At 51.3% G+C, this 26,256-nt stretch overlaps 1 protein-coding gene across 17 annotated transcripts in view; it reads right to left on the bottom strand.

The window, feature by feature from the left end:
- Positions 1-6,128: 6,128 nt before the first annotated feature.
- Positions 6,129-26,256, bottom strand: part of Kcnq2 (potassium voltage-gated channel subfamily Q member 2) — a 60,227-nt gene continuing 40,099 nt past the window's right edge. For 2 of the 17 annotated variants that reach the window (XM_085831548.1, XM_085831550.1), the window contains 6 exons: positions 22,838-22,891; positions 18,923-19,146; positions 18,133-18,241; positions 17,435-17,659; positions 12,830-12,953; positions 6,129-12,267 (listed from right to left, as the gene is read on the bottom strand). In XM_085831548.1, coding sequence (XP_085687674.1) covers positions 11,545-12,267; positions 12,830-12,953; positions 17,435-17,659; positions 18,133-18,241; positions 18,923-19,146; positions 22,838-22,891 — 1,459 coding nt within the window. In that variant the 3' untranslated portion in view covers positions 6,129-11,544. Of the gene's footprint in view, positions 12,268-12,829; positions 12,954-15,733; positions 15,842-17,434; positions 17,660-18,132; positions 18,242-18,922; positions 19,147-22,837; positions 22,892-26,256 lie in introns of all 17 variants that reach the window. The other 15 variants (XM_085831573.1, XM_085831578.1, XM_085831552.1 and 12 more) reach the window with 10 other exon arrangements.

The raw sequence follows: 26,256 nt of genomic DNA, 5'->3' as shown, positions 1-26,256 counted from the left end.
CAAGATGAATATATAGAATGTGAGGGAGGCAGGTAATGTGGTGTTGAGAGGAAAGGGTACCCACAGCATCCGAGGCCTGTGTATAACAGAATATAGTTCAATATGCAAACTGAGCTCTCACTGAAAGAAATTGAAAGGAAGAGAAAATTAAACCTAAAAAGAAAAGGTAGAAGCAAAGATTAGAGCAGAAACAGTAAAATTTGCAATAGAAAAAGCAACTATCAATCAAGTTAAACTCTCATGGGGGCAGTGTGTGCCCAGGACCCACAGTGGCTCTCCTAATGCCCCTGCAAAGAGGGTGACCTGGTAGGTACTGAACCTATTCCAGTAGCAGGGAAGGAAAGAACAGAGATAGTCCTACCAGAAGGGAGCTGATGGGGGAGGGAAAATATGTGGGGAAAGAGGTGAGCTCAAAGTTTACCAGAAAAAGGGTGACCTTAACAGCATAGCAGGAGCTGTGGGAAGGAAAAGCAGCTATGTCCTCTGGGGGCAAGTTCTCCATGTCCACCAGGTTCCTTTGGGGTATAGCAGTGGGCAGGTGTGAGCTGTCCATCCCGAACAGCCGCAGATGACTGTGCTGTCAGCAGCAGCAGCAGCAGCAGCAGTAATCCATTCCAACGCAAATGTAAGACCCACGTGTGAGAGAAAAATAGCAGCTCTGAATGTCAAGCCTAGCCCCAGACGCAGCTGTCTGCCTCTGAGCAGGATTGAGAGCTCGGTCTGCAGCTCCCTGTGAGCGAGAGCCAGGCCTCTGTGGGCTGAGAGACTCCAGGGTGTGGTAAGCGAGATTTGGGGCACCTTATATCTGACAACTCCACCAGGAGAGAGATGTCTACTTGCTCTGAGAGGAGCAGAAGGCCAGGGGCCTTCCATCTAGCAGGGCTGTAGCTGGTACTCAGTACAACAGTCAGCACAAGACTACACCTAAAGTGGAGGACAAGGTTCATCTGACCTAAGGCTGCTCAACTGATCCCTGCCTTCACCGTTAGGCCAGAGGGTAGATTACAAAGAAAAGTGTATTGAATCAAACCATCTAAGGAACCTGGTGGCCTTACAAGGGTTCTCAGGCCCCTTCCGACCTGAATTTGGTGCCCTGGGGTCCTAGGATCAACCCTGACAGGGGACCTGTGGGCTACTGGAATATAAAGAAGTATAAGAAGGTCAGAACAATGACTCATGAGGATAGTAGACAGGCCAGGCCCAATGACAAGAGTTCCAAGGCCATCAACTGGCCACACACTGGACAGAGAATGCCAGGCAGCATCTAAAGCCAGGCCGGGCATTGCCAGGTAGTCTTGCAGCAGATGCTGTTATCGATGCCACTGGCCACAATCAACCTGATAGCTGCTCTCTCTCTGACACCAGCTCACTGGCTTGGCAGGCTCTGTCCAAGGTTCCTGTATGTGGCACTGGGAACTGAACCTAGGACTTTGCTTTTTAATTGGGTAAGGAAAAACAAAACAAAACAAAACAACCTTCTATTTCACCTTGGAATAGCAGATGCAACTGCAACTGAGAAGAGATTAATGAGGACTCAGAGGTGTCCCAGAATCTATCTATGGACAAGCCCCCAACCCTGAATGCCAGGACCTGAGCCCACTTAAAGAGATGGGATCACAGAAAGAGGCCATTTGAGAGGAGACCACAAAAGCAAGAGTGCTGTATGAGAGAGGTTACCTGGGGGGCACAGTGCCTGAAGGACAAGCAGTGTAGTGTTTGCAGAAGGAGTGTGCTTTGAGGTCAGTGTTTGGAGGAAAGAGGACATTGTGAATGAGGATCAGAAAAAGAGGTTGGGTTTGGACCCCTCCCTAAGGGGAAGATGGGAACCCAGCCAGGTGGAAGGGCAGCCAGATGATACCAGAAGAAAATGACATAGGATTTGGTGTAGATGGTCAGCACCAGCCTGTACCAACAAATCCAGGTTGGAATGATGGCTGTGTGGAAAGTACACAGGGGCACTGTTGACCCGTGGAAGCCCGTTCAGCATCTGCTTAGGCAGCCTGCTCCTCTCTGAAAGCCTCTACCTCTCTTGCACAGGGTGCAGGGTGTACATACCTGAGACAGCTACTTAAGGCAAAGAGGGGGGTTCCTTTTGGGGCCCCAGGATTGCAGGAATCCTGATAACCGTTGTCCTGGACATTATTGTCCCAATGCCCTGTCTTCAGTTTCCCAGGCCCTGAATGAAGACGCTCGTGCTTCGGATCCCATTGCTATATGTGCTATATGTCATATGTACTGGAGTTATCAGAGGCCATGGAATCAGGGTGGGTATGGGGCCAGCAGTTCTGGCTGCAGTTCAAGCTGATAGGAGAGATATGAATAGGACTATGTATCTTCAGGCACTTACAGAACACCAAGAGATGATTTTAAAAGCAATAACAAACAAACAAACAAAGCCCCTCTTAGGCCCTAGGAGGCAAAACCCCAAACCCCATTCCCTACTTCCAGTATTCAGTGCCCTGACCTGCTAGGATCTGCATACTAGGCCAGGAACAGTTTCTTTCCAGAGGTTGGACCACAAGGAAGTCAAGCCAGCTGACTCTGTGGAGGTTAGGCTCTTTTAAGGTCAGGTCCCGTGCAGGGGGAATCCATGGAAGACAGTCCCTGTTATGTCTTGTGGAGTTTAGGCTCTGTGGAGAATATCAGTGCTGGTACACACCCCACGAAGGGACATACCAGGCAGGTAAGGGGTGGAGGCTAAGAGTGTGAGCACCCAGAGTGTGTATGACTCCGAAAATGAGAGAGAACAGACGGCAGGTCCCGTGTGATCCCCTCAGCTCATCTGAACTCTTACCTCCAGCTTGGATCTACTAAAGAGTCTGGAACCAGATCCTGAGGGTGGCAAGAGAATGTGAGATCCCCATGTGGCAATAGCCCCCTGTGGCAAATTTGCCTCCTCTGAGCTCCTGTGCCTTTACTGACTGGTATGGCTCCCCAAGCCTTGTCAGTCTGGCTGAGAAAGGCAAGAGTGAGCAGGTATGCTCAGCCTGACCTCCGAAGAGGCAGGTTCCAGGAGTCTGGATTTGTCTGTTCAGAGAACTGGTTCATATGTGATAGTGGTAGGAGTCTTTTCTTGGTGAGCACTGCCACCTGGTGGCCTTGATGGGCATTGCCTCAACTCCAACATTCAAAGTCATCTGGGACATTTATCCCAGAGAGGTATCTGCAACTGGCCTGACCCATAGTAGCCCTATTCCTCAGTCCTTTCTAGATAGGTGACTCCCAATGTACCTCAAACCATTCTGGCTGGTGGTTACTTCCCTGCACAAAGGCATTTATACACATCACATCTCTTCTGGTCTGCAACGCATCCTGGGTCCTTCAAACCCCACTCAGCCCCTGTGCATGTGCCCTCTCAGGAGGGACCCTTCTTTCCAAGGTGATGGGCAAGTACCTAGGGATCTCAGTAAATTTTGGGGTCAGAGTGTATTTGGCATTGATGTTTGCTTTGTGTACAAAGGTTCACAACCACCATGTATGTTACTCCAGACCTATGGGAAGTTGGTGTGACCACTGAAAGAGCATCTGAAGCAATTGCTCACTCAACTCTAGATGAGGTCCCTCTGCTAAATCAATAAACTTGACCATGGACAGGAGACAGGATGGAGATGAGGTGTAAGGAGAAAAATCACTGGCAGCAAAATAGACTTGGTGGATATATATATATATATATATATATATATATATATATGTGTGTGTGTGTGTGTGTGTGTGTGTGTGTGTGTATGTGTTGAGGGACAGGAAATACCCTATGCAGGGGCAGTGCAAAGATGCCGTGCTTTCTCCTCCAAAGCCAGATTCTTAGTGTTTTGAATGTCCCTCTGTTCCTACACACTGTTCATGAATGTCCTAGCTCACTGCTTCCCATCTCTTGGTGTCACCTGACCATGGGATTCCTTATATAACACAGTCCCGGGCTCAGTCTATGTGATGGCTATTCCTGGCTGTCAACTTGATTACATCTGGAATGAACTACAATCCAGGAATGTAGAGCACACCTGTGATCCAGATCTTGAGGCTAGAGGACAGGTTTCTGACCTGGATATTGACATGGAGATCTTGAGGCTTAGGCCCAGGCAAGGTAGTACACGCCTTTAATCCCAGGAGATAGGATAAGCAGATCTCTGCTGTTGAGTTCAAGGTCAGCCTGGGACAAAGCAAGTTTTAGATTCAGCCTTGGTGATACACACCTTTAATCTGGGCCACACCTTCTGCTGGAGGCCTCACATAAGGACATTGGAAGAAGGAAGGCTCGTTCTTCTTCGACCAATTGTACTTACTTGCCAGCACATCTGTTGGAACCCACTTCTACAGAAGGCCAGCTTAAACAACTAGCTTCATATGATCCCCTTAATACACATAGAGGCATTCCATAAGTTCTATGACTCTAGAGAACCCTGACTAAGACAGTCTAGGTATCTATCTGCTTTTTATTCCTTACCACTGCCAAGCCATTAAACCCTAAATCATCTTTAGCTATCTAATCTAAGGGACCCTTAACATACCAGGGTGTGGCTGCCTGGTGATGGTGAGGGTAGGGGATACTCCCAGAGTGTCCACAGCATGGCCATCCTAGACGAAATTTGTCAGAATGCACTTGCCTGCTACCCTACAAGGATAGGTGAGCTGCAGAAAGCCTGGGCAGGGTGCCATGGCTAGAACAGGCTGCAGAGAGCCTGAGACAGTATGGCTATAACCTGAGGAAACCACCCTTTATGCTCTGCTCTGTCTGTGGTCACTGGCTGACCAGCCAATGTCTAACCTAACCATGTGGCTCTGATGTATGGGTCAGGTGTACCCAAAGGGGACACATGTTTGGTGTCCCCAGTCATCTTTACTCATTCTCTTAATAATGACCTTCTTCTTCTAACCAGGTACCCAGTACCTAGTAGGAATTTCCCAATCTTCTGGGTGCACTGAAAATGTACTGGCCTTACTACAGTGGTCATATTAAGTAAGGCAGGGGGTGCCCTAAAGGAGAAAGTCAAGCAAAGAAAAGGGACAAGACAGCAGATCCCCATATACGGGGCTTCTCTGTGAACAACTCTCGCTCGTTAGTCAGGGCTTCTCTGTCCAGCACAGCCAACTCCTAACTTCTAGTCTAATCCCACAGAGACCTCTAGGATCAGAGCAATGAGGCAGGTACCACTGAGATCAAGGTAATCGTGTTCAGAAAGAGGAGCTCAGGACACTGGCTATTGCCCAGAAAGATGGAAGCCAAATGAGTGGGGCCACTTCACTGTTTCCAAACTCAGACTGATCATAATGGCTAAGAAACAGAGGGCTGCACTGGCACTCATCCATTAAGCCACACAAACACATGGCCCCCATAGACTCTCCCGAGGTGTCCTGAGCCCCTCTTGAATTCTATGAAACCCTCTTGAAACCCACCGTAGCCAGGTTATACCAACCTTCAGGCAGTGAACAGACTGGGTGAGTATCCACCTCCTCTCCACCTGAGGTTCAGGGTAGCCAGAGGATAGGCAACCAGAAGTCTATGCAGGAACCAGAGGAGGGGTGAGGTGTAAAAAGAGACCAGGTAGGCACTCAAGAATAGTAAAGTAGCCAGGATGACATCAGAGCTTGGGCACACCTGTGCTCTTCCCTTTGGGTACCAGGCTACTGAAACAATGGATCCCTGGATTTGGAAGTCCTTCAGGATAATGGGAGAAGGAAAAGCCTGAAGCCTGGTACCAGCCAGAGGAAGAAATTGATTTCACATATTGTTTCATAACAACTTGCCAAACCGTCTTGAAGGAGAGACTGGAGCTGACAGAATTATGGGCAGGACCACACTTTGACCAAAACTGTTTGGTTACACATACCTCTTGCCCCTATTTAATCCTAGGCCTAATGGCAAGACATTGAAAATGGATTTGGTATATGGTGTGAGGAGATCTTCCCTATGTGGTCATACTGAAGAAGTCTTTGTCTGCTTTTATTCCTTCCTGACAGATTAGCCTATTGAGGATGGGTGGCCAAGCCTAGGTTATTAGGAAATACAGAGCCTGGGACTTGAGAGTCCCCAAGTCAAAGTGCTGGGTACTTGTACTTCCCCAGCCCGGCGCCCAGCCCTTATACCAGCTGTCAGGAGACACATGCAAATGAAGAGGCCAGTCATTCCAGGTTGAATCACTGTGTTTTACTAAGTGCCCAGGTTTACTGGGCATCTGAACTTAGCCCTGCGGCAGCAAAGCTTTCCAGAACCATCTGCATGCATCCCTGCTGCAGGATCCTGCCCCAAAGTTCCCTGCGAGCACACGTTGGCCCGCCCACACAGCACACGTATCATCCTGTTCACGTTGAGTAAGTTAGCATCTCAGCTAGTCCGTTAGAAAACTAGAGTTCATTCCCTGGGCATCTATCCCTAGAAGACAGCGTCGTGTGCAGATGGCGGCACGCTGGCCCAAAGGAGGAGGCCAGTCGCTGTGGCCCAAGGGCACGTACAAAATGGCTAGGGTGCACATCAGTATGAAGGCATTATGAAATATTCTTTGGAGCATGAACAAAAGTGCAAAGACAGCCAAAGGCAACAGCGCAGATGGGGAAGCTGCGGCCGCAGCTGCGGCCGGGGGACAGGACTGCAATGGGCAGGTGTGGACTGGAAGCGCAGGGTGCGCTGCACTGTCTATGGAGCCGTCCCAGGCAGGTAGGTGACGTCAAAGGGGTCACAGCTTTGAGCCCCTCCACGTGGGACTACTAGTGACAGCTCGTCATGCCAGCACTCCTCTCCAGTCGCAGGACCTGGAGATGGAGTCCAGTGTCTGTATCAGGCAGAGGCAGGGGTGACCTTGGTGAATGTCCCTCAACATACATTAAGGCAACAACTCTGTAAAAGCCAGTCCCGGTTGGATGTGCGGTACTAGCGATGTGCACTCCTGCCTGAGAGTCCCAGAAACACAGCCTAGAGACTATCCCTTCTCTGACAGAGGGTTCGACACCAGGGGAACTTCAGGATGGGTCGTGGGACAGACCCAGATTCCTTTGTCAGCTAGGGCACCAACGCCAGCATCACAGACAGAGTTCTGAACGAACATAAAACCCAGGCATCTCTGGATGTTTGGTGGGCCTCCTTCCTAGGGTCTAAGCCTTTTTCTCTACCCCATTTCCTGGTGCCCCTCCCAAGGCATATTGCCGGAACTACCTCACAGACAAGCAAAATTCAGCCAACTGTGGCCCAAATTTGTTCACTTCCAGGGACACTGGGCCCCCTAGGCCCCAGGGCATGTGCTGAGCACACATGAAGATTCCTCAGAAGGAAGAGGCACCTGGGTCTCCTCTAGAAATCTTCATTGCCATCTTAACACCTCCTCTGAGAAGCTCTTACCCCCTTAGCTCAGCTGGGACACAGCAGGAGCCTAGGACAGCCAGACAGACTTGCCTGCAGACATTTCCTGGACTTCTTTCCCCAAACCCTACATCCTGTGCCCTTGGAGGTCTCAGGGGAGAGGGCTGACCTCTCTGCTCCAGGGCAGCAGATGCCACATCAGTATCTGATTACAGCCATGTGAGCCTGGACTTCAGGGGTACCCTGTATAGATTATCTACTCTTAAATCTGATCTACCCTGTTGGGATACAAGGTGTGCCAGACACCTCTGAGCCCCCATACAGTGGGCCCCACTGTTCAAACAACATTTTTCATGTTTATTTCAAGAGGGTGTGGCCTCCCTCAGGGAAAGGCATAAATGTTGTCCTTCAGATGTTGGGGTGTGAGTCATGGACAAGTGAATTAGCCTCTACTCTGTGCACTGCTTACAGCTGAAAGACACAGCTGTCGTGTGTCAGAACAGCATCCCCGTCCCAGAGTCTGACATCTGGGGGAAAGTCTGAAGACCTCTCTGGGCTCAACTCTTTTTACAAAAAGCAAGGGTGTTCTTCACAGTGCCCCTGATATAGGATAAATCCAGTAGGGGAGGCAGAAGGCAGGGTGGCCCCCTCTTCTACATTCTGAATCTTGAGCCACCAGCTCGAGGGGAGAAAGAACCTTAAACCAGTGAATTAAAGGTGGAAGGTGGTCCTGGATGTATATCTCCTGTGTCTAGGATCTGAGGATGACTACAGTTCAGAGTGTCTCCGAGGAGGAGGCCCATGTAGTGTCTAGTGACTCCCCAGCTTCTAAATGGGGCTTTCCAGTGAGGGCCCTAAACATGAGAGCATAACCAGGAGCTAACTTATGACCTCAAATGGACACCTGATCTGCCAAGACCACAGGTAAGACAGCAGATGGGCTCTCAGCCCAGGTATTTTGGCCCTGTTAGACAAGAGTGTGCTTTCCAGAGGCCACAATCAAAAGGGACAGGAACTCAAGCCAGGAAATGCCAATCACAGCCTGGCACAACAAGGCCGGCATGTGTACAGGAGGACACTGGGAAATGGCCAATACCAAGATTAACCCAAGGCAAAGACTGGTCTGGACCTCAGTACGAACTAGAACTACCCTCACCCTGACCTAGCCACACCCTCAGTACCTGCAGCCAGTCACCACTTAGTCCAGGGAGAGGGCAGTGTGGGAACTCAATGATCTCTAGGTGGACTCTCTACCACTGTTGCTCAGAAGTCCTAGATAACCAGGACTCCGACCCCAGTCAGTGTTCACCATTTTAGAACATTCACCATTAATTCTTGTGCACCCTGCCTAGGCAGCTTCCATCAGGAAGACACAAGAGAAAAAGTGGTGTGTGTGTGTGTGTGTAGACAGAGAGAGAGAGAGACAGCCTACATGTGTGTGTACATTATACATACAGGTTACTCATACATATGTGTTCATATATGTAAATATTCAGGTATAAAAATGGGTACCTGCTGTATGTGCAAATGTGGAATAGGATGTAACCTATAAGCCTATATGTTTGTATGTGTGTTCATGTGTGTATGTATACCTGTTATGTGTGGTCTGACAAACTGTGTGTGAGCTTGCACGTGTATAATAAGCAATACATGTTTGAAAGTACACCTGTCGTATGTATACTTGTGTGTGCATATGAAAATGTGATAAATTTTGGTGTGCACTTATGAGAATATACATGTGTGTCTAGTGGATGGGCATGTGTTGGTGGGCATGTGAGGGAATGTGTTAGGACAAACGTTTTCTGAGGAAATTTTTGCCATGGGGCAGCCATTGGCCTTCAGCCATACTTGGTCACATGTGCACCCAAGAAAGTGCACAGATTTCTTGTAGGAGCCTTTGGCCTCCATCCTGTCTTGCTTCTTTGCGGGTGGGGATGCCAAGGCAGTGGACATTTGTGTTGTTTAAGCATGGATCTGTCCCTAAGAAAGGGCTCCATCATCTCTCACATCAGGGCTTCTATGTCACCCCTTGAGATCGACTCCCTTCCTCTGTGTAGCCAACATGGCAGACTTGACCAGTGTTCCTCATTTGCAGAGAAGTCATGCCTCCTCATCTCGTTCTTGCTGTAAGGAAGGACTTCTGATAAATTCTGTGTGTCTAGGGTTTCTGGGAAGGGGGTGTCTATTCACCTACTTCATCCCACAAAACCCCAGCTCAGGGCACACCAGGCTCTGGTATCTGTGGCAGCTCTGGGGACAGGACTTGGAGCCACGTATGAAACAAGACATGCTGTATGGAGCATGTAGGGCAGATAAAACCTCTCCCACATCCCCTGAGGCTGAGATAGCTGTGGTCTGTCCAGGTCTAAGGAAGGAGTGCTCTGGCTGTTGGTTTGTCCAGGCAGATGTGTTTGTCCCTCTGCTCTAGACTCTTCCTGTCCTGACACAGAGATGGAGGAGCGCAGACCCAGGCTCAACTCACCAAGAGAAGACTCTTGAGTGTATAGCTATTCTTCCTGTATACACCTCTCATACCAAGAAGTTCTTGACTATAGCACTGCCTTAGAGAACCAATGTGTACATATTGGAACAAACATAGACAGGCTCCACACTTGGATCCTAACAGAGGCACCCTGAGGTGAGATCCTAGTAGCCCTGACAGGGAGGACATGAAGGTTACAGCAGACAACAGACATAGCTCTCCAAATACCCAGGTCCCTGGCAGAGACATGACTCAAGCTCTCCTCAGGGATGGGGTACGTCCTGCTGAGCACAGCCCTCCCCCCACTGCCTCTACCCCTCCCAGAATACACTTTTCAAAAGGGTGAAAGAAATAGATAGAGCTCTGCCCAGGCACAAGCTCTGTATACCACTTGCCCTCAGTGACCAGGAAAGCTGAGAGCAAGTAAGTCTGGGGGCCCCACCCCAAAATGTTATCATTCAATGCTGGGCACCTCTGGGCCAGATATTATGGGGCCGCAACTGAGGGTTCTATTCTACCTTGTCTCCCTCTACAGCTGAATGCTAGATGGTCCAAGATGCCCACTCACATGATGGACAGAGATTACTCCTCACCGGAGTAGAGGACAAGGTGTCCTAATTCCTCAAACAACCAGGGGCCACAGACCAGGGACCTATTAGTGACTGGATGGCCAGCTTCTGTGGGAAGGATCCTTGACCAGGCTCAAAGGCCACGCTCTCGTGTAGAAAGAGCTGGCAGTTTGAAGACGTCATTTAGCTCTGCCTGAATCTGTAGAGCCAAGTGGGCAGCAGGCAAGGAGGTGTCCTGGCTAAGGACAATGCTGGTCTGCTTATCTGGTGGTTCTCTTGAAGTGCTGGCCACAGCCTGGAGGCCAGTGCCACACCAGGAAAGAGCAGAGGCCATGAAGTGTCAACTCATACCTCCTGGGCTACAGTGCCAGGGATGAGCCAGCCAGAACCTGCTGAAGAAACCTTTACAGAAAAGGCTGTGAGTTGAGTCTTCCCCTAAGAGGTGGAAGTCAGGAGAGTCTAAGGATCAATTCTAAGCTCCAGATTGGTCCCTAAGGCCTCACCCCTTCCTCAGCTCCAGGAAAAGGGTTCTGACCTAAGGATGGCTCCCACGGAAAGATCCACACAACCTGGAAGAGGGAGGAAGATGTTGGCAGCTCTCTAGCTAGGTACTCACAGATGAGGGGCATTACCCAACCACACGCAAACAGTGGGCCTGGTAATGCTTTACTGGGGCAGTCAGGGATAGAGGGATAAGCAGTCAGGTGTGAGAGTGGGCCATTTCCAGCAACCTACTATACCTCTGAACTTCCAGCCTAAATTGAGAGACCCACAGGCTCCAGGTCTGGCCATCAGCAGGAGACATGCCTGTTTTGCCACTATGTCCTGTGTACTTGCTCCCAGCCACACCCCCACTCACAGGTGCTAACCATCATGCTGTCCCTCCTCACTCACAGGGCAATATGTCCCCCAAGAAGACTAGGTAGGGCTAGCTTTGCTGCCATAGGTAGCTCCCAGGGCCCCCAGGGCCCGGCCTCAACCTCCCTCTCCTGGTTGGAAAAGAACTTCTATAAAATGTTACTGTGTGTGCTAAGGAGCCCTGCCTCATCCCCACTCCACATGAACCCTGAGAGCCAGATCCCATGAGCATCCTTACAACCCACACTACTCTATGTCACTCTGTCACTTTAAGAAAGGCCCTGGAACTCCAGTTCTAAAACTGAACAAGAGTGGGTGTGGCATGGGGCCAGCAGCCCAGCCCAGACTCATTTCCTGGGCCCTGCCCAAGCCACATCTCCAAAGGGGCCCTCACCAGTAGCAGAGCGTGGGGGAGGCCCACATGGTGTGCAGAGGTCTGAGTCTGTGTCAGATTCTCCCTCTGCAATGTAGGGCCTGACCTTGGCGCATGGTGCCACAGCTGCATAACAGCTGCCCAGGGCATCCAGGTTCTCCTTGGACTGGGAGATACTGAAGCCGCTGAAGGAGCGCTCCAGCTCCTCATGGTCCACTGAAGGGATGGAGATGGACGTGTCGCTATCCCGCAGGGCAGCCTCAGAGGGCCTGCAGGCTGGGGTGCCCTCCAGCCTCAAGAACTCGGTACTGGCTCTGTTGCCCCCGCCGTAGGCAGACAGCGACCGCTCATGCGCAGGGGGTGGTGGGATGCGTACCAGTGAGCCATGGTCTCCCACAGGGGAGGTGCCATGGCGCTGGTGGCTCTGCTGCCACGAGGTGGAGGGAGGACACTGGGCAGGGGGGATGGCTGGGGGTGCCGCGTAGTTCCTCTGTCCCGTAGAGCTGGTGGAGCGGACGATCTTAATGATACAGCCATGCTTGTCTGCATGGTCACGGCTGTCCTCTGGGCTGTGGTAGGGTGGTGCCGGCTCAGGCTCCTTGGCCCCAAAATAGGCCTCTGTCTCTGCTGGTGGGATGCCCATTCTCTGTGTATAGATGCTCACCAGGAAGTCGAGCTTCTTTTCCATGGACAAGACCTGTAAGAATGGCAGCTGCTGGGCTGGGCTGGGCTTTTGAGGAGAAGACCCAGGGTGTACCCAGGTGAAAGGGGGCAGAGGAAGGGACCCCAGAGCTGCCCTTTCTCTACCCCAGACTCCAACAGCTCAAATGCTGAGCTTACTGGTCAGTGTGTGCCTGAGCTCAGGCCAGCTCACAGAAGGGTCTCCTGTGGTAGCCCCTAAGGATCCATTTCCAGGAGAATGGGGGGGGGGGTGGATATTGGGAAAGGAAAAGAGGGTGAAGAAATAGGCCATGTACAACTTCTGGCAAGTTCTGCAGTGGTTGCCCCTGCTGAAGGACTCTCCAGTGCATATCATGACCAACAGTTACCCCTCTTAGGAATTTCCAATCTCCAGATACTGACTATGAGAAGAGGAAGAGTGGAAGATCACAGGATTTCATAGGGGATCAAGGGGCATTCCACACAACTCTGCACCTCCTGCTGCATCTACCCTTATGCCTGGGTTGCTCAGCTACCATAGACTAACAAAATAAGACTGGGAGACAGCAGAGGCCATTCCCCTCCCAAGCCTCTCCCACCTGTTTCTCCACCTTCCCAAGCCGTCCCATCATGCTGGGGTCTTCGGGCAGCTCCGTCTCCGCTGGGCCTTTGGTGCGGTCCTTGTCCGTTATTGTTGGGCCCCGCCCCACAATCTGGTCCACTCTAGCGGGAATAGAGACCCAGCCCCCAAATATGAGTTTGAGAGGGTGTGACTAGGCCCTTGCCCCTTCTTCCTGGGCTAACCCACAGCCCCCCAGATCTGGGCTCCAAGCCCCGTCCAGAGCCGACCGGGGGGCAGTAGGTGCCAGGCAGATGGACACTGGTGCCTCGTAATCTCAGGCCGCCTCCTGACACCTTGGGTCCTGTTTCCTATCTGTTCCATTCCCGTGGGATCTGGCACATTAACAAGGAGTAAAGGGAAAAATCTCCCCAGGGCCCACTCCCCGCTCTTCCCTAGCACGGCTCTACCCTCATCAGTCCTGCCTCATAGCTCTTCCCAGGCCTTGACTGGTGTCACAGCAAACTGAGATCCAGGGGATCAGAGGTGGTTGGTGGGCATCCAGCCAAGGGATCAGAGTAGGAGAGGTTGTGTCTTTACCCAAGTACCCACTCCCAGACAGCTTTACTCCAACATTAATGTGCCACGGAGTTCCTTGGACCCCAACGGGTATGATAGGGATAGTGTTAAATGTGTGCAGCAAGGACAACAGAAGCAGTGAGAGTGTCAGCTCCATGCATCAGGACAAGGGAGAAGGAGACAAAGGCCACATAGGAAACTGCCAAGGTACAACCAGGGGAGAGATGAGTGCTGCCAACAGGTCTTTGTGGGATCGAGGTGTGTGGGTGGGATACATGCACATGAGTGTGCTGATGCATGCCAGTGTAATGCATGTGTGCTCACATATGGGGGCACGCTCACACCCATGTGAGAGAGGGTGTGCACTTGTAAGTGTTGTGCAAGATGAGAAACTCAACTGAGAAGATCAGTAAAGATGCTATAATACCAAGGGAAGGATTGGGTTCCTATCTGCCCAGTGTGGCACCAGCAGATCCATGACCTGTTATGCAGGAATATAGGGCTGTGGCAGGGCTGGTGAGTGTCACAAGAGTGAGCTTGGGCTGGGATCTGCAGGCGGCTTAAAAATAAAGAACCTGTATAGAGTCCATAGGCCCTACGCACCCAGAGTATGCCTGAGCGAGGGCCCTAGAGCTGAACCGTGTGGCTCACACACAAAACACACTCCAGCAGGTACGTGTCAGCAGGTTACCCCCCCTTACTTTCTACAAACTGGGTTGCCCTGCCTGCTTCTGTGGCAACTCCAGAGGAAGGTTCAGGCTTGATCAGCCAGGGGCAGCCTCTGCATGCTCCACTGGGCTCATGCTGGGCTCATGCAAAAGAGGGTGGGAGGGATGGCAGGAGGGACCTTCTGGCTCCAAGCAGATGTCAGTGGCAATGGTAAGGGAACAGGTTCCCTGATGTCCCAATGTCCACACGGTCCAGGCACAGATGCACAGCCCCTTCACTCCTGCCACATGACGAGCCGTCTGCCTGATGGATCTCAGGGTGGGCCTCAAGTTGCTTCAAGGTAGCAGGCAAGAGTCCTCTAAGAATCTTGTACAACTTCCTTCCCTGAGGTTCAGGCTGGGGCACCAGATTTAATCCCCCAGATGTTTCTCACCTCTTGGGTTAAGACCTTTCCTGTGTGTCTGTAGCTGCAACATAGGAGGAGGCTGAGGGGGTTCTGAGATGTGAGGGGCTTTCCCAGCTCATGGCCTGGATGGCTAGTTGCCATAACTAGCAGCAAGACCCAGGGGACTAAACAGGCCTCAGTCTTACTGGCAGATAGCCCACTCTTCGTCTGGATGTCACCTGACCACGAGCTGTTCCCTACCTGCTCCCTCAGGGTCCCTCCCTCATGAACTAATACACTCATCATATTGACCTTTGACCTTATGAACAGCAACCCTGGCTCAAGGAGTGGACAGATGCTATACCTGTCAGTTCCAATTTTTCAAATTCTCTGAGCTTCCCAGCTTCTGTCCCCAGCTGACAGACGGGGAAGTGTCTGCCTGCCTTCCCTGTGCATGCTCATGAGAGGTTCACTTTTCCTGGACCATCAGGTCTGCCAGAGGGACACAGAGAATTGTGAGTGGTCCCAGGGTAGCCAGAAGACCGTGAAGCCTGTATTAACCATGTCAAAGCTGCCTTTTGCCATCTGAGTGCTTTCTGGCCCCAATCTGCCATCTGTCAATCAGCTGAGGGGCAGGGTAAAGTGAGCTGTCATCTTTTTTTTTAAATCAATGACATCAATGATGGTGATGGCAACTTGAAATGACACCAGAAATGACAGTCAGTGTGGTGCTGGGAGTCCTGTGGAGATTTTCTCATTTATTTCTGGCAATGCTGAGAATTGAACCTAGGGCCTTACACATGTCTGGTGTGTTACCCTAGGCCAGGTAAGCACAGAGGAGTGCTCTACCACTCAGCTACATCCTGAGACTTCATATATTCTTCTGGCAGGTGCATCTCACATATAAGGAAGGGGACCAGGGAAGCATCCCCATCTGCTTTTATCTACACAGAGCCAAGGTCAGGGCCATGGACATGACATGATGGTCACCCCAGGAATGAGCAGGTGTGAAGGGCCTTAGCTGGTCAAGCTCACAGTGCCACATCCACTGAGGTCCTCTGCTTCAGCAGCCTTAGCAGACGTCATGGAGAAATCCAGGGGAAGGCAGTTCCTGTAGATGGAGGACTCAAGGTACTGCCTACCAGCCCTGGCAAGGAGTAGCCTTTTCCCTAACATGCCCTTTAGGAAGAGAGAGAACCTGAATGTGCCCTGTCTTGTGGAAAGAAGAATGGGAGGTGCTGCCATCATGCGGCCTAGAGCAAAGGGGCTGGCCATTCACAGACAGGGCGGGAGGAGGCAGTGCAGCCTAACCTAGGTGAGTACTGGGGTGACTCTCTCGAAGGGGCCGTGGGTCCTTTGGTAGGGTACTTCTTGTGCCGGGGAGTTGAAGGGGGTGGGGGGCCCACAATCATATCTATCCTGGCAGCGTAAACAAGAAGAGAGACACCAGCAGAACACATCGTAAACAACTCAAGGCGAGTTGCCGGGCATGCATAGAAACAAGGAACTTGACAACAGCAATTCTTCTGAAAAAAAGAACAGTGGACCCACACTCTGGCCCTCACACCTGCCAAGCTCTCCCCATATCCCAAGCACTGTCCAGCCTGCCCAAGAGACCTCAGGTAGAACATGGGACGGCTTGATGCTGAGAATTAAGTCCCACAAAGGAGCTCTGCAGCTTCAGAGCAACAGGACCCTGCACTAGAGGCCAGAAGCATGAATCCTCATTAGCAGTCTGTTTTGTCTGTTTCCCAGACAGAACGAGAAGGAAAAGGGAACTGTGGAGGGAGGGAGGCTGTAGAGCAAAGAGTTGTGGGGATGGACACGGGGCTAAGCTAGAGGCTAGGGATTCTCACTCACCCACAGACAGCACAGGCACCGCATCTGCTCCTGGGAAGCCAGTGAGAGGCTCCGGCTTGAGCTGCACTCCATTTCTCTGGCCTTCACTTATGAGAGCAGCTCATAGACAAGAAGCCCTGCCCCTGACGTTGGCCATTGCTGTAACTTTCTGTGAGTCCCCCAGGCTGTCTCTTTTGTCCTTACCCTCTGCCTAACCAAAATCCATGATCCACTTCCAGGCTTTAAAAGCAGGGTGTGTCCCACCTTAAGAGATAGGCTCTCACAGGGGTCACAAATGCTCACATGTGTGAATGATGTCTGTGGCTAAAGGTATGTGCCAGGAACATGGGAGGTGGGGACAAGCTGCAAGAGTTGTGAACATAGGCTGTGCACATACCTGTATACGTCAGCAATTGGGGAACGCACACTCATGTGTGTTGTGCATCTGAAGATATGTTCCTGTGAGCTGTTGAGGGTGGGTTCAGACAACCATGGACATGGGTCTGTTTGTATACACCTGTACATGTTGAGTGCGTGTGTGTGTGTGTGTGTGTGTGTGTGTGTGTGTGTGTGGTCTTACTCATGGGTATACAATGCATGTATGTGTAACTTCTGGAATGAGCTATTCTCACACACAGATAACCCAGTCATTGCTTTGATGTGCTTCCTACTCAGAAAGTATAACCCCACCATGAGGGAACAAATGATTAGATCTGGGAGGAATACTTCCAGGGTCTTTGTGGGCCTAGCAGGGCCCACAGAAGCCCTGTTTTCATCTTGTCACAAAAACTCTCCCTTATCAGCATGTATATGCATACCACACACATGCATACACATACACGAACACACATAGGCACATACACAGCACAGCACATGCTGCTTCATGCATACACCCATACATCATATGCACATTTGCACACATGCATGCACTTGAGCATACACATGAGTATATTCAGATGCCCACACCTATACACATTCACACATGTGTATACACATGTACATGTAGACACGCACATAGACACACTTGCCACCACAGTGCGGGTGAGTGGAAGAGAAAAGAGGGAGCAGAAAAAATACTAAAAACAGACAGTGTGGAAACACAGCAGAAAGCAACAAGAAGCCAACAAGGTGGGAAGAGACCTCCAAAGCTGGTACTGGCCCTGTTCTGCACACCTGTCACCCAGCCCTTGGTGCCCCTTGTGCCATGCCTGGTTTTGTCCCGGAGGGCCCTGTTCATGCCCAGACTGGACAGGCAGGGGCTCTTGCCTGGACTGCAGGCTCTTGATGCGGGACAACATATCCAAGTGTCCAGCCGAGTACTGTTCGATGACGTCCATCACATCATATGGGCGCAGACTCTCTTTGAACTTTCGCTTAGATACCAAGAACCGCATAACACTGCAGGGATGGACAGATCATGAGTTCCAGACAGAGGCTATTCCGCCAGGGGCCAGTTCCCATATCCCCCTGCCTGTTACCCTCAGAGCAGCTCCAAGACCACTGTCCATAGGAAATAGTATCCATTCTCAACTGGGCCACCCATTCACCTTGCCCCTTGGTGCTCAAGCTTAAGACAGGTCCCATCCTCCTTGGAACCACTGGTATGGGACAGTTGTTGATTGTCTGAAAACACCCCCTGCCCATGTCCCCCATTTCATCCATACAGTCAGGAGTTCTCAGGTCTAGTCAGCTCTCTCAGGGCTCCCTGAGCCTCTGGGAACAAGCTGACAGGTACAGAAGCTGGGGTGAGTAGAGGTCCTCCTTTAGACTCCTTGTGCTTTCCCCGTAGCTACAGCCTTTGGTGACTTGGCAAGACCCCGTGAGGCCACTGAACATGGCCTTCTCGTGCAGATTGAGCAGGGCTCCCTTACCACACAGCTCTGATGCTAACTTTGAGGCCAGGGGTAAGATCTTCAGTCACAAACTCGCAGTTACAGCTCTTGTTGTCCTCTACGATGTCCTCCCCAGGGAGGCTTGCTTCTGGGTGGAAGGAAGCACAGGCTATGAGCAGACAATCATGACAGGATACAACCCTCAGCCTGAGCCTCAAGGGCCAATCAGGCTTCCCCCAGGATACCCCTTCAATGCCTTTGATGCACTGGAGCGCCCCCACCCCCACCCTCAGGCCTCTCCTCAGCTCTCCTTTCTCAGGTTCTTCTCCAAAAGCTATTGCCTGGACAGCATGAGAGTTTAAAAGGATATCCCTGCCAACAGATACATGGGTAGCCACATTGTGGTCACTGTTCAGCCAAGAAATGAAGAAAGCTATGACACTTGACAACATAAATGATCTTTGGGACACCATGCACAATGTGGAAATGGCCACCATGGACCATATGATGCTCAGTATCATGTGACACGCACAGACTGGAGGTAGAGGGAAGTAGGCATGGAGCCCAGTACTGGACTAGAGAAAGCCAGGGTGGTGCCTAGAGGGATTTTTTTTTCTCCATTACCTGTAGAGATGGCAAGTAATGAAATTATAAGATGCCGGTGAATGGTATGTGTTAAAGTGGTTTGTCTTACATGACATCACTTAAGAGAACAGGAGGTGGGAGCTCCCCGCTCCAAGAGATTTCCATTTGTGCCCTATAGCCAAGTATTGATGTCCTTCCCCCATCAGCCACCAGCCTTGGGGAAGGTGATGCTGTGCTGACCCACCTTCTGAATTCTGCCGGGATGCAGCACCCTTGATGCGGAAAGCCTGGCGTGCGCGGCTGCGGTCACCAAAGCTCCAGCTCTTGGGCACCTTGCTTGGGCTGTCATCAAGACTCTGATCCGCACTGGGGGACCGCCGGACCGTCTGGGCCTGGGGAGACCCCTTCCCCTTGGCAGCCATGCCTCGGGGGCTGGAGAAGACACGATCTTTCAAACTGACCTTCTGACTGTTCCCAGGATAACGGACCAGCGGACAGAACGGGCAGACAGACAGACACACAGAAAAACAGCAAGAGAAATCACTCTGGAAATAACAAAGTCAAGTTTGCAAGTCTCTTTGCAGCTGATGCCCGCCCACAAGCCAGGAAGGATATGCAAGTCCAGAGAGTAACCAACCACACTGGGGACAGGGAGCAGTGGCTGGTGAAGCACAGGGTAGAGGTGAGGAGCCGCACAGGTGTGGCCAGAGCTGGGAAGGCAACGGCAGGACTCCTAAATTATTTAGCTATCACCGCAAGGTGCCAAGGCCCTCTTTATGCTGTGCTGTCTGTCTATTCTTCTAGACATCCCCAGACACTTGAGACTGGATCTCTTCTCTGGACCTTTGTGTGTACCAGTCCAGCTAACAACCTCCCCTGTTGCCCATTCCAACTGCCCCTGGAGAGCCCCAACGATCGTTATATCTCCTGTCCCAGGACCATCAGAGATCAGGACTACAATGAATGCATCTAGATCTACCTTATCCCTAGCATTTTCTGAGTCCCAGAAACTGCCTGGTCTCTATGTGGGGCTTATATTCAATACTGTCTGGTCTCTGGGATTCAAATCCCTCCTCTAGGATGTTTCTAGGTGGACATCAGAGATGAAGTTATTATGAGGCTAGGCTTTGACTAATACAGGACTGGTTGTCCCAAGCCTTGGCCCCAGATGATGGCTATAGAAATGGAGAGATGACAGCCAGCCCTTAACCAATGTTCTTTCCCACTAGGCTCCTGTCTCTAAACTAGAAGGTTCTAAGACCTCTGCCACCCCATGTTTCTTCCTAACCCCAGAGTTCAGTGGTTCACTGTGATCTAGATAGCAAAAGACAGAGGCTCTGTGAGTAGCTTGCTCCAGGAAGGGGTGGTTGGTATCCACCCTTATTCTGGGGGCAACGTGTCTCTGTCCAGGTCAGTCAGTCACTTTTCCCATTGATGATTCCACCATTGCTTGAGAGGTAGAAGGCAGGAAGTCTCTTGTGAAGTGGAACTCACTTGTTCAGCCAAATAGGAGCCACAGGACTTCCCAAGGCATCATCAGACGCAGCCCATGACAACCCCTGGCAGTACTAAGGGTAACTCCAAGGAAGTTGCAATGCTCAGTATTGCTCAGAACTGAACTTCACACCCAGCCACAGTGTCCCACGAGGGGCCACCAGCCAGAGAGACGTGTTCAGCCGCATACAACACAGAGTTGACTATACAAGAGAAGATGGCCACAGTGCTAAGTCAACCCACCTTGGACTGTGGATGGGGCTGGTGGTCCTCCCAAACCCATTTGGACCATCTGTGCCTGGTCAGACTCTCTAAAGAGGAGGAAGAAGAGGAAGCCAGGGACACAAAACCCACACAGGGAAACTGAGGCAGCTTCAAAACTGTCCCATGTCCTGGGAGCATCAAGAGTCAGTGGCATCTGCTGGCTTTGGAAAATAGCCCAGAGTCTAGACTTCTGTGTGCCACTAAAACACCCGAGGTCACACAACAGACAGGTGGTGGCCAGGGACACCCAGAATCCACATGACTTTCTGACCCCTTTCTAAGTAGAAAGTTCTAGTTGAATCTGAAGAAAACTGGATATTCAGGGATTTGTGGCTTCTAAATGTTCTTTTCTCCTCCTATGGGCCACTCGATCACAGGAACTATTGAAGACTCAAGATAATGGGTCTTTCACAGTTCACTGGGCGTAGGTGAGGTAGAAGCTAGGATGAGGAAGCACACATTTCCCAATAGTACTCAGGAAGGGAAATGAGATGTCACTAAGCAGCCTGGTGTTGACCAAGTCACAGGAAAAGCTGACTTCCTGATGGGGGGTCCCAGGACTCATTCACTGTTGCAACAACTTACGATCAGTTTACATTTAACTCTGGCTGTCATGCAGAGTGAGGAGCAATGGCTGGTGATGGATGGCAAGTCAGGTTCTTACTGCCTCCTGACCCCTGGCCTCTGCAAAGGGTTGCAACAAGAAAGACTGAGCATGTCTCTCCAAGCAGGTCACCCAAAGCCAGCCACTTTCTCATCCTAGTGGTAATTTCTTCCACAGTCGCCAGAAGAAGTTATCAACCATGCAAACCCGGCCTGGAATCTAGCCCTACACAGGAATGCAGCCCACAGCAGATTTGTAGCTTCCAGGAAAGAGACCCCCACCCTTAGTCTTGGTTCTTTTGTCTGCAACTCTCCACACTGTCCCTTCCTCTGAAGGAAGCTCTGACAGAGAAAGGGACAAAGTGGTTTGCCATTGCCAGGACAGAGTCCCTATAGTCTTCCACATCTCTAGGGCCTGAATAGAGCTTAAGGGACTCCCTCTCACTCCCAAGCCACCAAGCCAAGATCAAAGCAAGCATTGGGTAGGAAGGTCTCCAGAGCTCCCCCTAAAGCCCCAGCAAGAGAGCCCATGAACAGAACTACCCAGTATGTGAGGGGCATGACACCAGCCAGAGGTCAGCTCAGGAAGAATCCGGAAAGCAAGCAAACCCCAGCCTCTTGCTTTCTGTCGCAATCTCCAGAGTGAAATTCAAAAGGAAACCAGCCATTAGATGGCCTTTGCCCTAGTCAGTGCGTGGGCTCAGCAATGCAGGGAGCCGGCATCCATAGACAACTGCCCAGCCTGTGCCTGGTCCAAGGATGCCCAAGGGACAGTCCACAAGAACACAGAGGGCAGGGCTGACTTCAGTTGGGCTCCTGCAGGCCCATTCTTCCTAGCACTTCTGGTCTTCAAGCAGCCTGGCCTTAGTCTCTTAGTCCTAAAGGTTCAACCTGTGGCCAGAAGCACCTGGTCACATATGCTATGGACAAGCAAGGCAACTTCAGCCAGGGCCTGAGCAGGCTGCCTCTCAGGGCAGCCCGGACACCCAGCTCCCTGTCTGCAGCTGCAACATTCTCCCCACAAGCACCCGCCTCCAGCACACAGAGCCAGCAGAGAGGCCCATGGGGCGGGGAGGTGGCCCTCAAGCCCCTCTCCCAGTGGAGAAGGACATGGAGCATGCACAGGTGCAAATGCACAGCATGCTGCTCGGCACGGCTGGACACATGCACATGATGGGGGCTCCCCCATGCGGGGGCCACCACCGCTGCCTGAACAGGGCTGGGTTGTTCCAGCCAGGAAAGGGACAGGCATGGGAGGGCAACCAGGAGGCAGGGGCCCCAGAGCAAGCAGGACAGATGCCTTCATACATGGACAACAGACAGGGGAATGGAAAGGGAAGGGTGTAGTCAAGGTGCAAAGGGGTTAGGAGGTCTTTCAGCATCCTGTTTCCAGTCTTCCCTAAACCAGGCCTGCAAGTCAGAAGGGGGAGACATGGCCTTTGGCTTTTGGGGGCCCTGAAGAGCCCAGAACACAGCGAGCTGCCTCCCTTAGTGAGGTGCCGGCTAAGGGTCGGTCCTTAATGCCTAGTAGAGGTACCAGAGTGGCCGGCCCCAGAGGAAATGTTTCCTGAAGGATATTGGACTGTTTCTATATTAGTAACCCTGGCCAGCCAGCCCCCTGCTCTGGCAGGAGGGGCTCCATCTAGAGTCAGAGGCCAGGCGCCCAGCTCTGCCCTGTGTTTAGGCATCAAGGGACTCGGAGCTGGGTGGGCACTGTGCCGGCTCATCCTGAACCTCTAGTAAGCAGGGAGGGCAGGAGCGTGCAGCGTGGTCAGTCCGTGCGAGCATTGCGTGGTACCTAGAGTGTCCGGGGCAGCATCCACACAGGCACCCTCGGCACGGTCTGCCTTTACTGGAAATGAGGAGAGTATAGTTAGTCCTGGGGGCGGGTGACAGGACCGGAACAGAGAGCAGGTAACTGAGGCACTGTGACCACCTAGGGAGTTCAGGCTCACAGTCCCCCAGCCGCAGTGTTTGTGTCTGAGCAGGGACAGCAAGAAAGGGGAGCGCGCAAAAGTCTTCTGCTGCCTGGGAAAGAAAACGGTTCTCTATTTTTGGAGAAAAAGGATCCCTGTGTTTTTCCTCCAAAAATACCCTTTCCTTCCAAAGCCAGAGTGTGGGTTCATGTTTTAAGAGATGTATTATTTTTTGCTATACACATGCCAACAAAAATAATAATAATAATAACACATGAACCAAGATGGTACAGGAGGCCAGATGTGGGTGGAAATAGTCTGGAAGGTGACCACTGCAAAGCATGCGCCTTTTAGGGAGGGGGAAAATGTGCAGTTTAGCTTTACAAACCAATTGGCAAGCGGCGAGGGTTTGCCACACCAGCCTGTGATCTGTCAGTAGTGGGCTTTGATTTATTCAGGAGGCAATGGCTGCCCCCAATTAGAAGGAGAAGAGGCTTGGGGACATAGCCATATTTAGAAGGACTGATCTGGGACTCCACGAGTCCACCTTCTTGCCATGGCCTGGGCTAACAGAAATCCTTAGCAAAATCCCAGAAAATAGTGACCCTTTCTAAGAAATCTTCCAGACTCTTGAGATTTGTTTTCTATTAGAACATGAAAGCATGTTTTAAGTTAAACAAGAAAAAAAAGGAAAAAAAGGAAGGTGAGAGAAAGACAGACAGACAGACAGACAGACCAGACAGACAGCAGACTTCAGCCTGGTCTATAGAGGGAGTTTCCGGACAGCCAGGATTAAGCAAAGAAACCGTCTTGGAAAAAAAAAAGAAAGAAAGAAAGAAAAAGAAAAAAAGTAAAAAAGAAAAGAAAAGAGAAAGAGAAAATTTCAAAAACACATCTTTTTTCCCTCCAGGCCTTCCTTCTTCCTGCATAGTTATAATAGCACTTCACAAACTTCGTCCCTGAGTAAACCAACATATAGGACCATCTCACATCAGATACAAACAAGCCCTAGGAAGAAAGTACCCAGCAGTCCATTATCCCCATCAAACACTTTTTCAAACACAGCTGCCGTGTTATGTGTCACTGACTGCACTTGCCTCCCCATTTAGGCACAAAGACACACTGCTCTAACTGGCATTAACAGAAATCAGAATAGGAACTTGATTCCAGAGAGCACGATGCTGACCAGACAGGCTAATTCTGAAACTGTTCATGCAGGACGTTGAGCACCCTGAGGACTTCTGCCCAAGCATTCACATAGGCTTGACATTCTAGGTAGACAAGCAGCTTTGGGCTTCTCAGACACTCTGGAGATGGGGGACAAAGGCTGGATGCTTGCTGCTGACTTACCACAGGGTAGTATATCTGAGCATTCTCCATGACATGACCCAGGGTTAAACAGCCTGCTAAGCAAATGAGCACCTGGCAACTTGGACCCCGGCCCCCAAGTCCATCCTGGGAACAAAAGACAGAGGCGGTCCACTTCCAACACCTTTGACAAATGTCCTTTTTGTTCCCCAGCTCTATGGCTTCTTGAGAATCCTGGGCCTGAGGCCTAGGTCTGCTATAGAAACCATGTCTGATAGTTGTGTTGTCTAGTTTGGTAGCCACTGACCACATCTGGCCACTGAGACTTCCAGCTGTGTCCATTTTAATGAATGTCATATGTGGCTTGTCATTCTTGTCTGAGAAAGCATGTCTTGAGAGCCTAACAAGATCTGGGGGCAAGGAAACTGCTCTCCACAGCCTTCCATGATTGGTGGGTACCAAGGACCTACCTCTAATTTGGGCTGGTGTGACTATTCCCTCTGATGCCATTTTTTTCTGTCCCATCAGCAAAGTGAAGCTATATCTTATCTGCAAAGGCTTGGGTAATCTCAATCACAGGCAGATACCAACTGGGCAGCCCATGAGGATGCCAAACCCAGTGGAGGACTGGCCCACAGACACTGGCTGAGGCCAGACAGGGCAGATGAGCACCAAGACACACAGACACCTCCATCTGTGAAGAAGACTAGACCTGTACGGACAAGAAGGGCAAAGCCAGGGCTAGGGGGTTCCTTTAGGCACAGGGTAGGAGACAGTGAGAAAGACGACAAGCCCACAAAGGACAGTCACAGCAACTGCAGTCACAGAAAACACTGTTAAAGCCCAAGCCTGAGCTCCCACCTGTCCCGGCTCCCCTGACCCAGATGCCCCTAGTGTTTACAGCCTAGACATGTAAGTGTCCTCAGGAACAAAACACCCCATGCACCTTCATCATGAGGCGCAACACACCAGGAAGGTACCTTTAGGTAGCTGGGGGAAAGGTCCTGGGTTCACACTACCCACTTGCCCAGAAAGATAATGTTAGCTGGTCCTGCCAGGGAAAGTACAAAGCTGTGTCCAGAACTGGACAGAAACATGTCCACTGACTCCTGCTAGACTGGCTGAATCCAAGGGTAGCAAGACTCTGGGAAGCCAGGCTTGCTCCCCTCCCCACACTTAGCATTTAGACAAGAGCCCAGGGATAGGCTCACCCCACTCTTTGTCTCCTAAGTAGAAATTTTTTGTACACTTCCTATGTTCTTGGTGCTAAAGAGGGGATTTAGCTGCTCCTGGAAGAAGCTAAAGATACTACCCCACCCTCCATTACCTCGGTAGCAGTTATACATCCCAGTGAAAGAGTGGGAATCCTCACTGACAGAAACTAGTCCTCACTCCCTCAGCATTTAGCTCTCCAGGTTCCCCAACCTCCTTGAAGATCCCAGTGTCTGTGCAAAGGACCTGTACACCCTTCCCGGGGATGGCAAATCTGCTGCCTCAACTGAGCATTTTGGGAGCAGGGTGTCCTCGAAGGACTGGGTTGGTAGTCATTAGCCCTTAGGGAAGGGTGTGGAGGTACAGGCAGGCAGGGGCCACTGACACGCGGGGAAGACAGAGGAGTGGCAGGGCGGAGAGCAGGGGAGCCACGGAACATACCGGAGAGCCAGGGGGCTCCCTCGTGGGTCCTCACCTTGAGTCCTGCTTTCAGGGTCAGCACCTCATCCCAAAAGACAGAGCAGACGAGAAAGGGGCCCAAGAAGGGCAGTAACAGTGATTAAAGCACTTGGGGGCAGCAAGATTTTCCAGATGGGGGCAGAAGAGGAAGAGAGAAAGAGAGAGAAAGGCTGAGACGAGACTCACGCAGAGAATGCTAAAGCTACGGCAACAAGCTGGAGGAGCTGCAAGAGGCCAGAAGCCTCCTGGGCAACTCGATCCCAGTCAGGGTGCAAGGGTCAGACAGTCAGGGCAGTGTGGAGACGAGACAAGAAGCCTCCAG

Source organism: Mus caroli, unplaced genomic scaffold, assembly GCF_978045245.1.
Source record: "Mus caroli unplaced genomic scaffold, Mus_caroli_1 scaffold_2, whole genome shotgun sequence".
NCBI lineage: Eukaryota > Metazoa > Chordata > Mammalia > Rodentia > Muridae > Mus > Mus caroli.
This window is presented reverse-complemented; position numbering and strand designations above follow the sequence as displayed.